A 12889-nucleotide genomic window follows, 5' to 3' on the forward strand; every position below is an offset into this window, starting at 1 on the left:
AGATGCAGAACTGGGGCATCTGGATAGCTCTGCAGGAACACTCCACATTTATTTCCCATTAACAGCAATTGAGGGGTAAATGGTGACTTTTCTCTGTTTATTATGTATCTTTGTACCAAAGACGTTGGAACAACAGCCGAAGATTCCTCGTTTGGTTTTATTGTCAGTTTTTACTGGTGTTTTTGTGCTGCACTTCTGAATATAAGCAGTTAATCACAAAGAGTGGGTGGTACTGTCACGTCTTTTTCCTCTGGTGGTTTTTCTCTTGGTGGCACTTTTTAGCCAGACTAGTGGCATGGCTATGGATGGCAGCATCTGTCGGTCTGTCCACCTCTTTGATCCACACTGAAATATCTCAACAACGATTGAATGGATTTCCTTTAAAGTTTGTACAGACATTCATGGTTCCCTGAGAATAAACCCTACTGATTTTGATGATTCCCTTGCTTATACTGTTATGCCACCATCACACTGAAGCTTGTAGTTTTTAGTAAATATTTAATAGATAACCATTGAATTTGGAACAGATATTCATGGTGCCCAGAAGATGAATCTTAACAACTTTGGTGATCCCCTGACTTTTCATTTACCTTCTCCTGCAGTTCAAACACTTCACTTATCCAGTAAAACATCTTTGCATCAACTTGATTGATTGGTAAAAAAAACTTGGTAAACACATTCATGGTTCCCAGATGATGCACTCTGATAACTTTGGTGATCCCCAGACACCATGAGGTTTACTTTTTTGGTTTTTAGCTCAGAGTGAGCTGCTCCACTGTCGCCATCTTGGCAGTAAATTCTGCCAATTCAATCACTTGAGTCCTTAATAAAATGTAAACAGGTGAGTTGTATAAAATTCAGCCGTATCTGTATAGACCAGAACAGTTTCTGTACCAGGCTGTAAACATGTTACTTTCTGCTGTAAAGTTGGACATTTGAACATGGGAGTCTGTGGGACTGACTCACTGCTGGAGCCAGACTCTAGTGGTCACTAGAGGAACTGCAGCTCTCAGCTCTTCACTGCTGAAGCTTCATGTTTCACACCTGGAGGCTGATGATTGATGAAAACATGGCTAGACTTCTTTAAGTCGTCCTAACTCCCCACCTCTTGACCACCTCCAGAAAAGTCAAATGGCCTCTGAGATGATCTGAAAATGTGTGCTGCTGCTGCTTTTTGAGTGTGGCTCTTCAGATCAGCTATAAAACTCCTGACGTGGTCTGACAGCACATCTTATGATGTGAGGTGTGTCGGTCCTTATAAAAGGAGAAGTATAAACAGAACATCAGGTGTTTAGTACAAAAAACTGGTAAAAGGTAAGAGACTGAGATTCATGAGTAGAAAACATTCTCTCTTTTGCTTTTTTGGAGAACATAGTTTTTAAGCATTTAAAATAAGAACTTGAAAGGCAGAGGTGCATTAAGATTGATTGAGAAGCAGGATTTCATCGTACCCCTGATGACAGATGTGTGAGGTGTCCCTACAGCCTGACCAAACGAAGGGGATAATGAGGAACGGGACCAGCTTCCCCTGGAAAACTGGAAAGCTTCCTACAGGCAGAAGCACTAAATAGCTCTGACAAGGGGGTCACATTTCTAACTGCAGTCAAATCAGAAGGGCTCCAAGGTATGAATTATGCTGGCTGATCTGTGTCCTCCGCAGATTAAATTCATTATTTATGGTTGGCTAATCCAAGCAGTGAAGAAAAGACACAGTTGAGCACACCTGGTGATTTCAATAAAAAAAAGTTATTTCTGTCTGTAAATGGTAATAAAAGGGGAAAGAGGGATTATAGACCAAACATTTTACTTTTACTGAAATTAAAGAATGTGGGTTGTAGAGGAGGAACAGAGTTGCAACGATCTTAAACCCACTTTAACCCACTTTGACACTGACTTCTTCTATCAGTGAGGAAAGGATCAGTTCAGGTTTTTCAGTATCAGGATATCGACTGGAAGTCATCTAACGAACTGTGTGGATGACACCTGCTGACGGCCACCGTGGGCAAACGGACACAGACAAAGATGAACAGCGACACGTGAATGTGTCTCATCCAGACAGCAGGAAAATACAGAGTGTCGGGAGATGCAGTCCAGCTCCTGGAGCTGGTTTATGATGTGTTCCATCGAAGCCGTATGAAGAGTCTGCTAAGACACTCAGCACCAGTAACAACCAAATCCTGTGAGCAAACCTGGAGCCTTTTCCACAAACATTGGCAGCACCAGTGCTGCTCCACACTCTCACACTCTGCCTGCAGGACAGACACACTCTCCCACACTCTCACTTTAGGAAAATGAGACAACCACTCTCACAAAGAGATTTCCATCTTTCTATCTTATCTTGAGGAACTTAATGAGTCTCTGAATAAAACATCTATTCTGCTTTACTTTGCTCCGTTTTTGATTTTGTTATATTACTGCTGCATAACCAAGAGTCTCTCTGGGGACAAATAAACTTGACCTGACGTCTTCACTTCCAAAGGGTATTAATGTGAAGTATATACCAAACCACAGGATTTAATTTGGGCAAAAGGGATTAACCTGTTTTCATTTAGCCAAGGTTTAAACACTCAGCTCAGACATTGAGTCTGTGAGACGGGGCTGTGCTTTTATGCAGTGATTTAATTTAAGTCTAGCTGATGAAGGTGAGGGAGAGTATGGTGCAGACTGACCATTTGGTGACTTATTTACTCCAAACACTTCAACACAAATACATACGTGTACGTGGAGCTTGTGCGGCCTGAGAATGTGAAAGCAGCCTTTTGTTCTCTGCTGCCGATCAGCCTCCATTACTGCTGCACCAACACGGATGTTTCTATCTTGACAAATGGCTATTGGCTATACACGCACATTCCTCCATGTTTTCAAATATACAATTACAACTATTTACACAAACACCAAAAATACCATATAGTACAAACAATGTTGTCCCCCCCACCATCATCACCACGCTCTCATCTTGTTTTCCCTTCTGGGACCCAGGGACACATTTGGAATCAATCAAACCAACCAAACATGGAGTAGTGGCCACTTTGTCTGGAAGACAGGACGGCAAACTGTTCAACTATTCAATAAATACTCAGTAAATCATTAAGACATCCTGCAACTGTCTGGTTCTTAATGTGCAACTCTAAAGTCTGTCTAAAGTGCAGAGTGCCAGCTCCGGTGATTAGGTAAAGGGCCAAAGTGCAATTTATACTTTGCTGCTAAACCAGAGCCTTTTCATCACAGGGTTTTTCTGCTGTGTCTGCGACACTCAACCTGGAGCCCATTTGTTCTGGTGAGGATGTAAGTCTTTAGAAAATGGTCACAAGTGTATAGTTTCATTTTCAAAACAGGTGAAAATTGCCTGGGCATTGTAGTTTTTAGCAAACAAAGCTTCATCATTTTTAAGACCACTTGGAGCAGCAGAACAAGCTTTTTTCATGTATTTTTTCCGCATGTTATGCTTTATGATATAGTGACAGAGGAGACAGACAGGAAACACAGGGAGAGAGTAGGGGACGCGCAGCTGAAGGTCCAGCCAGCCGGGAGTCAAACCCAAGACCATTCTGTTATCAGGACACAACATTGATTTATTCTCACCTCTTTAAATCGTGGTGAATCTAGCAGGCACAGACCCACATCAGCAGTAGTTCTGAAGTTTGTTTGTGCACACCAGAGAAATTCAAGTTCAATATTCCTTCTCCTTTAGCTCTGTTTTGGTCTCCACCACCTCCAGAGGGAAGGAAGCTGCTCTATGCTACACTATTGACTAGCTGGTCACTAACTCTGTCTGTCTGCTGGTTGGTGCAGGGCAGGTAGTGGACAGTGGGTTTACCAAAACTCTTCGAATGCCTGTGGCAGCTGGAGACCAGGTGGATGAGAGCAGTGACGGTGATTCACAACAGTGAAGGTGTGAAAACAGTGAGCTGGAGGATACTTGAAAGACTCTGTAGACCTGAGGGAAACTGTAGAGATGGGTCATAAATCTTTGTGGGGTTGGTCACCACAACCAACTCCTTTCATATTACAACCAGTCATTTAGTCCATTGTTCATACAAAGATACTGATGCAGCTTCAAGTTCTCATTATAATATATTAACAGTATTGTTTGCAGTGGTTTTCAAAAATCTGATTCAACTTGAATTCCGGTTTTTATTCCTCACAGTCAAACTTGTGGTAACACCTCCTCCCTGCAGAAGGGGATGCACCACTCACACAGTCCTGCTTGCAATAAACCGACCAGTCACACGGCACGTTTCAGGCCAGGAAACAGCACGGTGCCTCACAACACTGTGACTGCAGGCCGAGCAAAAAACACTCGGCTTGGGCTCTCAATAAAAAGATCAACTGGAAAATGGTCAACACAGCAATAAAAACCCGCAGCATTAAAACAAGCTTCAACACAGCGACTGCCGTGGTGTCTGCAGCTCTCTTCCTCTCTGCAAGGCTATCATTATCCACTTAATTTCATCCACCCGGGGTCGGAATAATGACCACGTTCAGAATCCCTTATTGAGCAGAAATTCAGACTTAATCACAAATCACCAGTTCTAAAGTATCAAGTGAGTGAAACAAAAGAGGGAAGACTGTTTCAAAGGGGGAAAATGAGGAAGAGAAGGCGAAGCAAAGAGGGAGCAGACTTACAGCTCGGTATCTGGAGGACACCTCATTCTTCTCCTTGTTGAGCTGAGAGTTCTGCTCCTCCAGCTCCTGGACCCTGGACAGGAGTCGGTCACTCTGCTCTATGGCTCTCCTCAGCTCCTCTCTCTCCCTCATCCCTGCCTCCTGTGTGTGAATGTGCTGCGGCAACGACAGAGACCCGACCTGGAACCACACACACACACACACACACACACACACACACACACACACACACAGACACAGACACACACAGAAAGCCTGATATTTCAGCTTGGCTCTCTGACTGAGTCCCTCTCACTTTTGTTCACTTCTGTCTGGAGTCTGAACTGTACCCCACCTCTCTCCCTTCTCTCCTCCATCTATACACACACACACACACACACACGCACACACATCCAGGCAAAGGTGGACAACACTTTACTCATTTATACGTCACTTTAAACTAGAATTACCCCCTGACAGTTGTCTGCCTCCACCACTAGTTTCAGATCACATCCTGCTTATCCAGAGTCATAGAAAATATTAACCCTTTGTGTAAAATTTTGTCATAATTGCTGTGAAATCTTGAGTAATGGCTAAAAAGTGTTTCTTGAGGTCACACTGACCTGGACCTTTGACCTTTGACCACCAAAATCAAATCAGTTTGTCTTGTTTGTGCCAAATTTGAAGAAGTTCCATCCACATAAATTTCTTAAAATTTGGCTAAACTTGGACTAAAGGATGAACTGATAACATTTTGATGGTTAAAGGTCAAAGGTCAAGGTCACAGTGACCCATTTGAACGTGACATCTCGGGAGCTCCTCAAGGGAATTTCTTCAAATTTGGCACAAATGTTCATTTGGACTCAAGGATGAACTGATTAGATTTTAGAGGTCGAAGGTCAAAGGTCAGAGTCGTTTATGGCCTCTTGGATATGATATCTCAAGATCACCTTCTTCTGATCAGGCAAGGTCAAAGTTCATGGTCACAGTAAGCTGACATTCTTGTAAGTGTTATCTCAGTAACGTCTTGAGAGAATTTCATCTCATCTGGCACAAACATTCACTTCAACTCAAGGATGAAGTGATTAGAATTTGGCAGTCAAAGGTCAAAGGTCAAGGTCACTCTGGCCTCACAAAACATACAACACAAATTCATCCACTAATTGTCACAATTTAACACAAATATCTAACAGGATAAAATAATGAACTGACATGACATTGACATGGTGATGATATTTTATATTCAAAAGGTCAAAGGTCGCCTCCAGCATGACATCATCAACACCTCTGGCCTTTATTCAACACTGTAACGCAAGAAGGAGAGACTGTGACCATATTTCCTGTACCGTCACCTGTTGGTGGAGGAGGTGGATTCTGGTTCAACACTCCAGTCAGAGCTTCTGTATGACAGAGAGAGGCCAAATACTTTAACAGGACGGTTTACTATACTGTAAACCTCCTCCACCACCCAGAAACCTCCTTCACCCTGATATCTCCACCCCTCTGGTACCTCAAGCCAGTTAAAACAAACACTATGAACTGCAGCCTGATCACTACATGGTACAGAGGCCAAAGGTCAGAGGCTCAGTCAGCAGTGTTTAGCTGATCAGAGGGAGACAGTAATGTAGAAATGTTGTTGGTATGTGGGCTGCACTTTACAGCAGGAGTCTGGTCTGAGACCCACACTCCCTGTCACCAGCACCTCACCAGTCCACCAGACCACATCGAACCAGACTCACAGGATAAACAGAGGACACACTGACATGGACCACCTCTGGACTCATACAGTGAAATTCAGCTCAAGATTGCATCAGCTGATACTGCACATTATTCAGTTCTAGGACTTATATCAGCTTTAGTGGCTTAATGCTAGGGCTGCACGCTTAATCGTAATAAATCAATTCGATCTCAATTCACACCACCATGTGATCTCATTTCAAAATGACAACGGTTCTTCTACATTTCATTACATCAGCAGCATCAGAACAAGCGCTCCTTCTTTACCCCAGACAACCTCAAGCGCTCCATAATCCTGCATTGTCTTTGCTTTCTCACTCAACCAATGACAGCGCGGCTTTACACCACGCGATGCAGTGTCGCAGAAAGACGGCAGTAGAGGAGGAGACCGAATGAGAGAGACAGTGGCAAATGAGTACGAGATAAGCAGAGAAAAGTTTGTGGTAAGGAGAAATGAATATGAAAAAAAAACTGAAATGAATCTGGAGGAAAACCCTGGTGATAGTGGTGGAAACCAGCTGACTGACCCCACCGTGCTCATACCTGAAAAAAGGTTCTCATTCAGTGGTGTGGAAGTACTTTGGATTCAGGCAAGACGATGAAAGTCTGTCTCAAGTACAGTGCAAGCTGTGTTTTGCCATGATAGCAGCACCGCAGGGTAACACCACCGATGTATACAATCATCTTAAATGTCACCACTAAGCACAATATGAGGAAGCTGCAAAGGGCAAGAAAACAAATGAAAGTGCCTGTCGCCCGACAGTTCAAGCTCTTCTAAAAAGATTGCTGTTTTTGTTCCCTTAATTAAATGGTCAATTGAATGTTTCTTTTCCATTCTCAGAAGTTGATATAACAGTCCTGTTATCAATCATATGTTTGGCACAATCATATGTTTTGTTGTGCTTACTTTTGCAGGTTAATGGGTGCAATAAACATTTAGATTTGAAAAGGAAAAATCATGCCAGAGAATTGTGATCTCAATTCTAAGAAAAAAAAATCCTGATTCACATTTTTTCCAGAATCATGCAGCCCTACTTAGTGCTTAATGTGTTTTGCTATTTGCAGGAACTGAACTGATGCCATGAACCTTTATTTAATCCGGTGGCCTCAGTGAAATCAAGACCTGGGAGGAGACCTGAAAGCAACCATGAATCAAATAAAACTAAAAATATAAATTGCAAGAAAACATAACTGAAATCAGGAGAATGATATAATCTACCTTGAAGGCAGTTTGTAGTTTATTCCATTTAAAAGATGTATTAGTGTGAACATACAGAACATCTAAGGTTAGGTAGGTTTTGGTTTCTGTGCTGTAGTTACACATTTTAGATGCACTGATAGTAGAACTTTATAGATAAACAAAATTTGCTATGAGTGATAAATGTAAATTGTGTCACTTGTCCTGATGAACTCTCAGAGATGTATCACTCAGTTCCACTCAGCTCTGTGAGCATTTCAGTGTCTTTCAGCTTATTGTCTTGGTTTTACGGTCTGACACTTTAATGTTTTAATTGAGCTGCAACAGGAAACTCTTCACTGTACAACACCCACCCAACACCAAGACGAAGTCACACAAAATTAGCAACTAGCATTTAGCAGCTAATGAGCCAAATATTTCTCTTGGGAGTGGATGGAGACAGAACAGCTAAAAGAGAGGGAATAGTTGACTTACTCTCTTCTGATTGGCTGACTGTTTTCTGAGTGATCCAATAAAAATATAGCAGGTTTCAGGTAAACACTCAGAGAAACCAAATCCTGCAAGGTTGGATGGTGGGTCCAGGTGGGCGGGGCTTGGGGCGTGGCTGTTTTGTTGTGACATCTCAAAGTTCCAGAAGTCCTGACGGCTGGTTTTAAGGCTCAGTGTCTGAATACAGGCTGTGTGCATTTCTCTGTGGACTGAGGCTTTGATACTTTCACAGTATTAATATAGAACCTAGACCTGCTTTACAATCAGCAGTATTGACAGCTGAGTCTGCACTGAATTCTTTACATTATAAGGCCTTGTGAGCCATAAACACCCAAACTTACTGCATCATACACAGCAAACAACCTTGACCTAAATGCAAAATCCAAAGCAACTAATGCATCTTGCAGAGAACAGTTGTCTGCTGCATGTGAGTAAAATTCAGTCAGTCTCTTTTTATTTTCTCTCCACACCAACACCAACAAGATCCTACAAGTAATTTAGTCTTTTTTCTTCCAACACACAAAAACAAAGTGTCGTTTCCTTCCCTGGAAAAACAGATGTGAGCTGATTTTTCCACAGTGAGATCTGAAGACGAAGAAGCAGTTTAAAAAGGAAAGCTGTTATAGAAAGACACGCAGAACACACACACACACACACACACAGAAACCTGTTGCTGCTTGTATCTGTGCCATTGGAAAAGAGCTGTCATTAGCTCAGCTCTCTGAACCCTGACAGTGAGTTTACCTCTCAAACCTGACAAACTGGGGAAATTAGACAGGGAAATGTGGTATCATCTTTCTTAAGTGTGCCTTGGTAATTGCCATGTTGTCCAAATAAGATTTAGGACATGTGTGTCTTAACCGCCATGAGAATCTACCTGCTGACACACCTGAACTTCCTCTGCCTACACTCAGTTTAAACACACAATATATTCACCTGTCAGAGCAGGATTTACTGCCGCACTCAACATCACTCTGCACACTGAAGCCGGAGCAGCAGAGGAAGATGGATGTGACACATCAATGGTTCACCTTTAGCATGATCACAGGGCTCAACCTCTTAAGCCGGCGCTATTGTTGAGAATGTAAAAATGAAATGCTCTCTTTGGTGCAGCTCGATCCTTCTCTGCGCGATGAATACAAGTTACACTTAAACACAGTTTTCGTGTTTTGACTTGAAGCTCAGAGATTTCTGTCTCATCAAACCTGCAGAGCAAAAACAGTCACACACTTCACGTCCCAGCAAAGCAAACTGATCTGTAAAAACTGTTTCCACTCAGTTTAAAATGACTCTTTTTACATTTTTCTAGCAATTCCCCAGGTAACTGCCTCTTCCTCTGATTCCTGACATTCCCAGTCTGAGAGGAGGGAACTGGGACATTAATCCCATGATCTCCATTCCTTTCTTTTATTTGAACAGCTGTTCATGATCTCAGCTCCTATTCACACCTGCAGGTGGTTCAGATGCTACTGGCTGCAGCCTCGAGCCCAGCGTTCGTTTTCCCAGTCAACATTCAAACTACTTTACACCAAAGAAATTAACAAAGTGTGCACAAAGCTTTGCACCAGTGAAGTCTAGCTTTGTTCAGCATTTCAGAGGCAAAGCTGCTGTGCAGGAAGAAATCCTCTCAATGAGTCAAAGAGTGACGGATTTTCCACAGAGTATGGTCAGTACTCTCAGTGACCAGAAAATAAGCGCCTGCACAATGTAACACAATCACACAACTGGCTTTTTGCTCACAAATTCACAAACCAACATGTTCATTTTTAGCCAGAAGTTCTTCACAAGACGGAGCTGTTTGTTCTGACTCTGCTTCACCAACAAGGAAGGAAAACCTGTCAACATGTGTCCAAACAGGCCAAGAACCTAACAGCTGCTTTAATTTTAACACCTTCAGGCTGTGATTGTTACAGCTACAGTTCCTCTGTTTTCTTTGTGTGCGTGTGTGTGTGTGTGTGTGTGTGTGTGTGGTTTTAGATTTAAAGACCTGGTCCATCAAAATGTGGCTCAACAAAGTTCATTGACGTATCTTTGCAAAATAGCTGGTTTTGGAGGCTTGCTGACCACTCACAGAGGTTAGCTGGGAAACTACTGTATCTGAGAAGCTAACCACTAAACCTCTGGCCCAACATATGCCTTGATCCTGGGCCTGAGTCTGGCACGTATACTTCCACATCTGGGCAGCGTCCAGTTATTATCCTCTGGTATTTGCTGACAGCTGGCAGATTTATATGTGTGCCATAATTGGTCCAGATGTGGAAGTAGCATCTGACAATCGTGCTGTATATGGGCCAGATTTGGGCCGTGGAGCCGGACGTACACTGGGCCAGAAGAAAACAAACACACAGCCCAGGCATGGCCCGGAGTTATTTTGCATCCTGCGGTCGCGAACATGCTAATGGTCGTCAGTAACAATAAAAATCCTAGTTCTTAGCAAGCTAGCTAGCTCGGTCACTAAATGGACCAAGCTAACTGTTGATTAAAGAAACATATTTGTAGCATTGAGTCCTGACTCATAACTGTATAAACCTCGTCTCATCTGAAACTATTTAATCTCTGGTAGAGTAGGGCAACAAGACAACAATCAACACAACACAACGAGTTAGCTCTGATAGCTAAGCTTCTAAATTATCTCAATTCTGAGCTGCTCTTTTCACTCACAGTTCAGCTGTGTCAAGTTGCTGCTCGATCGAGGTGATTGTGTTGAAACTGATTTAGCTCTGAAAGGTTTTAAATACCAGTTGACCAGGTCACAACTCTTGTACCATCAACTCTATTGCGAGCTAAACAATGACGTTTTTTCAGACACTTGATTTTCAAAGTGATATTTATCTGAAGATGATAATTACATGTGTAACTGCCAATGAACAACAGATATGTAAAAGATCATTCTTCACAGTAAGTCGTCATAAATGTGCTCCAGCTGCTGCAACACCCACGGCCTGCAGGAAGCACAAGGTTCAGACTTTAGCAGGTATTATTTTCCATGCCTGTAGATGGTGCACACTAACACATCTGCTGGTGCAAACAGCTGCTGTCACTTTCCCTGCCTATCTGTAGCTGCAGGGTCAGATCTGAGGTCTTGTGCTTGAGTGATATCTGGACCTGGTTTCTGGTACTTTACTGTGTTTCTGTTTCTGTTCAGTCACTGCTCAGCAGTTCTGCAGAGGAGCAGTGTTTGTACTGTAAAACTAAAAAGTCCAGACTGCTCCCAGGTGAAGGGACGGCAGGGTGAAGCCTGGCCTCTGGCTGAACTCTGGATCCAGGTCATGGAGGAGCACACAGCCAGCCTTTGATCACTGAAGCACCTCACGGCTCACTTACACTCCTGTGGTTGACTGGCTGCTGCTCAGGTACAATAATACCAGCTCATAAATCATATCAGTGATGTGACTGTTGTCAGGTAATTACACCAAGGAGATGACTGTTGACATTATAAACACAGTGGAGGGTTTCAATGCCAGTCATTGTCCTGATAGAGCTGATTGAAATACCTGACATAGCTGGACCACAGCACCAGCAGATTAAAGACAACATTAACTCTGTTCAGCTGAACAGACCTGAACACTGGGGCATCAGTAGATCACCTGGATTCCTTTCAATTTAACACTTCAAATCTATCATGAGATGAAACGCACAAAGGCACAAAGTGTGATGATGACCCACATGCAGCTTCATCAAAGGAGAAAACCACACAGCTCTTCGTGTCTTTGTTGGCTGACCCAGCTGTGCGTGTGTGTGTGTGTGTGTGTGTGTTACACACGTGTAACGAGAGATCAGACCAGCAGTGATCTAAAGAGCCATGATGATCTGCAGCGGAGGGACGTCAGAGTCAGATATCACAACACACAGATAACAGGCGAACTACAGCAGCGGGTAGTGGATATCTGATCAGTGTGAAATAATGTATAATGTTGCTTATTTTCAAACTAGTTCCCCACCATTAAAGCTTGTGATCACTTACAAAGACATGCTTGGGTTGCAAGTACATCTATGGGCAGTGATTTTCCCTCCTCAGATTGTTTCATCTGAATCATTTTTAACAGTCTGAAGAGGTGAAACTAACCTGTTTGTTACAAAAAGGCAGAGATCACAGAAAAGGCTGAAAGATTAGTGGAGAAGAGTTTCACTTTAAGTTGTTTCCCAATCCAGAAATCATCTCAGGAGCCCACTGATTCATCCTGTGACAGACACCTGGAGAGGATCCCAGGTTGGGAACCAGCTGCATTAACAGGCTGTCGAGTCCATAACAGCTTTTTAAGGAGGACCAATGATTGGTTTATTTCTTGTAAACATCTGAATTGCCAGGAAACACTTATTTCTTGATGTGTAATGTTTGGAATAAAACCCTAATATTTAATATATGAATTCCTGAGATTTCAGTAACACTAACGCTGACCCCCTCAACCCTCCACATACTACTAATACTTATATACAACCACCTGCTCTCATGTAACCAGGGTCCATACCTATCACAACTGACACATCTCCATGACAACCAAGCAAAGTCCATCCGCCAATGAGCACCATGACATGAGGCTGAAAGCTCTAGAAAAAGCTAGTGAGTCCACTTTAAATGGATTTTTTTTTTTGAAACTATTAATCCCAAGGTCAAGAATGAACTTTCACCCTCAATGTGAAACAGTACACTGAGGTTGATGGGACACTAGTGTCTCCACTGAGGCTGACAGAGATGAAAAGTTAATCCACAGTAACTGTACATTCAGACTGAGAACGCCAAAGTGACAGGAAGTCATACATTACGTCTTGGGTGGTGTGGGCATCAGAAAAAGTTGAAGTCCAGGCAACTTTATGGTAATGAGCTATGACGCGGTTCGGCAGCAACCAATCAGAAAGTAA

The 12889-nt window shown here is 42.8% G+C and overlaps 1 protein-coding gene across 3 annotated transcripts in view; it reads right to left on the reverse strand.

Moving 5' to 3' along the window:
* LOC139608425 (myosin-16) overlaps positions 1–12889 on the reverse strand; it is a 54796-nt gene that overhangs the window by 40332 nt on the left and 1575 nt on the right. For 2 of the 3 annotated variants that reach the window (XM_071462142.1, XM_071462143.1), the window contains exon 2: positions 4627–4806. The exons of the other annotated variant lie outside the window; for it this stretch is intronic. In XM_071462142.1, the coding sequence (XP_071318243.1) occupies positions 4627–4806 (180 nt within the window). The remainder of the gene's footprint in view (positions 1–4626; positions 4807–12889) is intronic. 3 annotated transcript variants of the gene reach the window in all.

This window comes from Trachinotus anak, unplaced genomic scaffold (assembly GCF_046630095.1).
Source record: "Trachinotus anak isolate AG129_WGS33_773 ecotype Australia unplaced genomic scaffold, CSIRO_AGI_Tana_v1 ptg000025l, whole genome shotgun sequence".
NCBI lineage: Eukaryota > Metazoa > Chordata > Actinopteri > Carangiformes > Carangidae > Trachinotus > Trachinotus anak.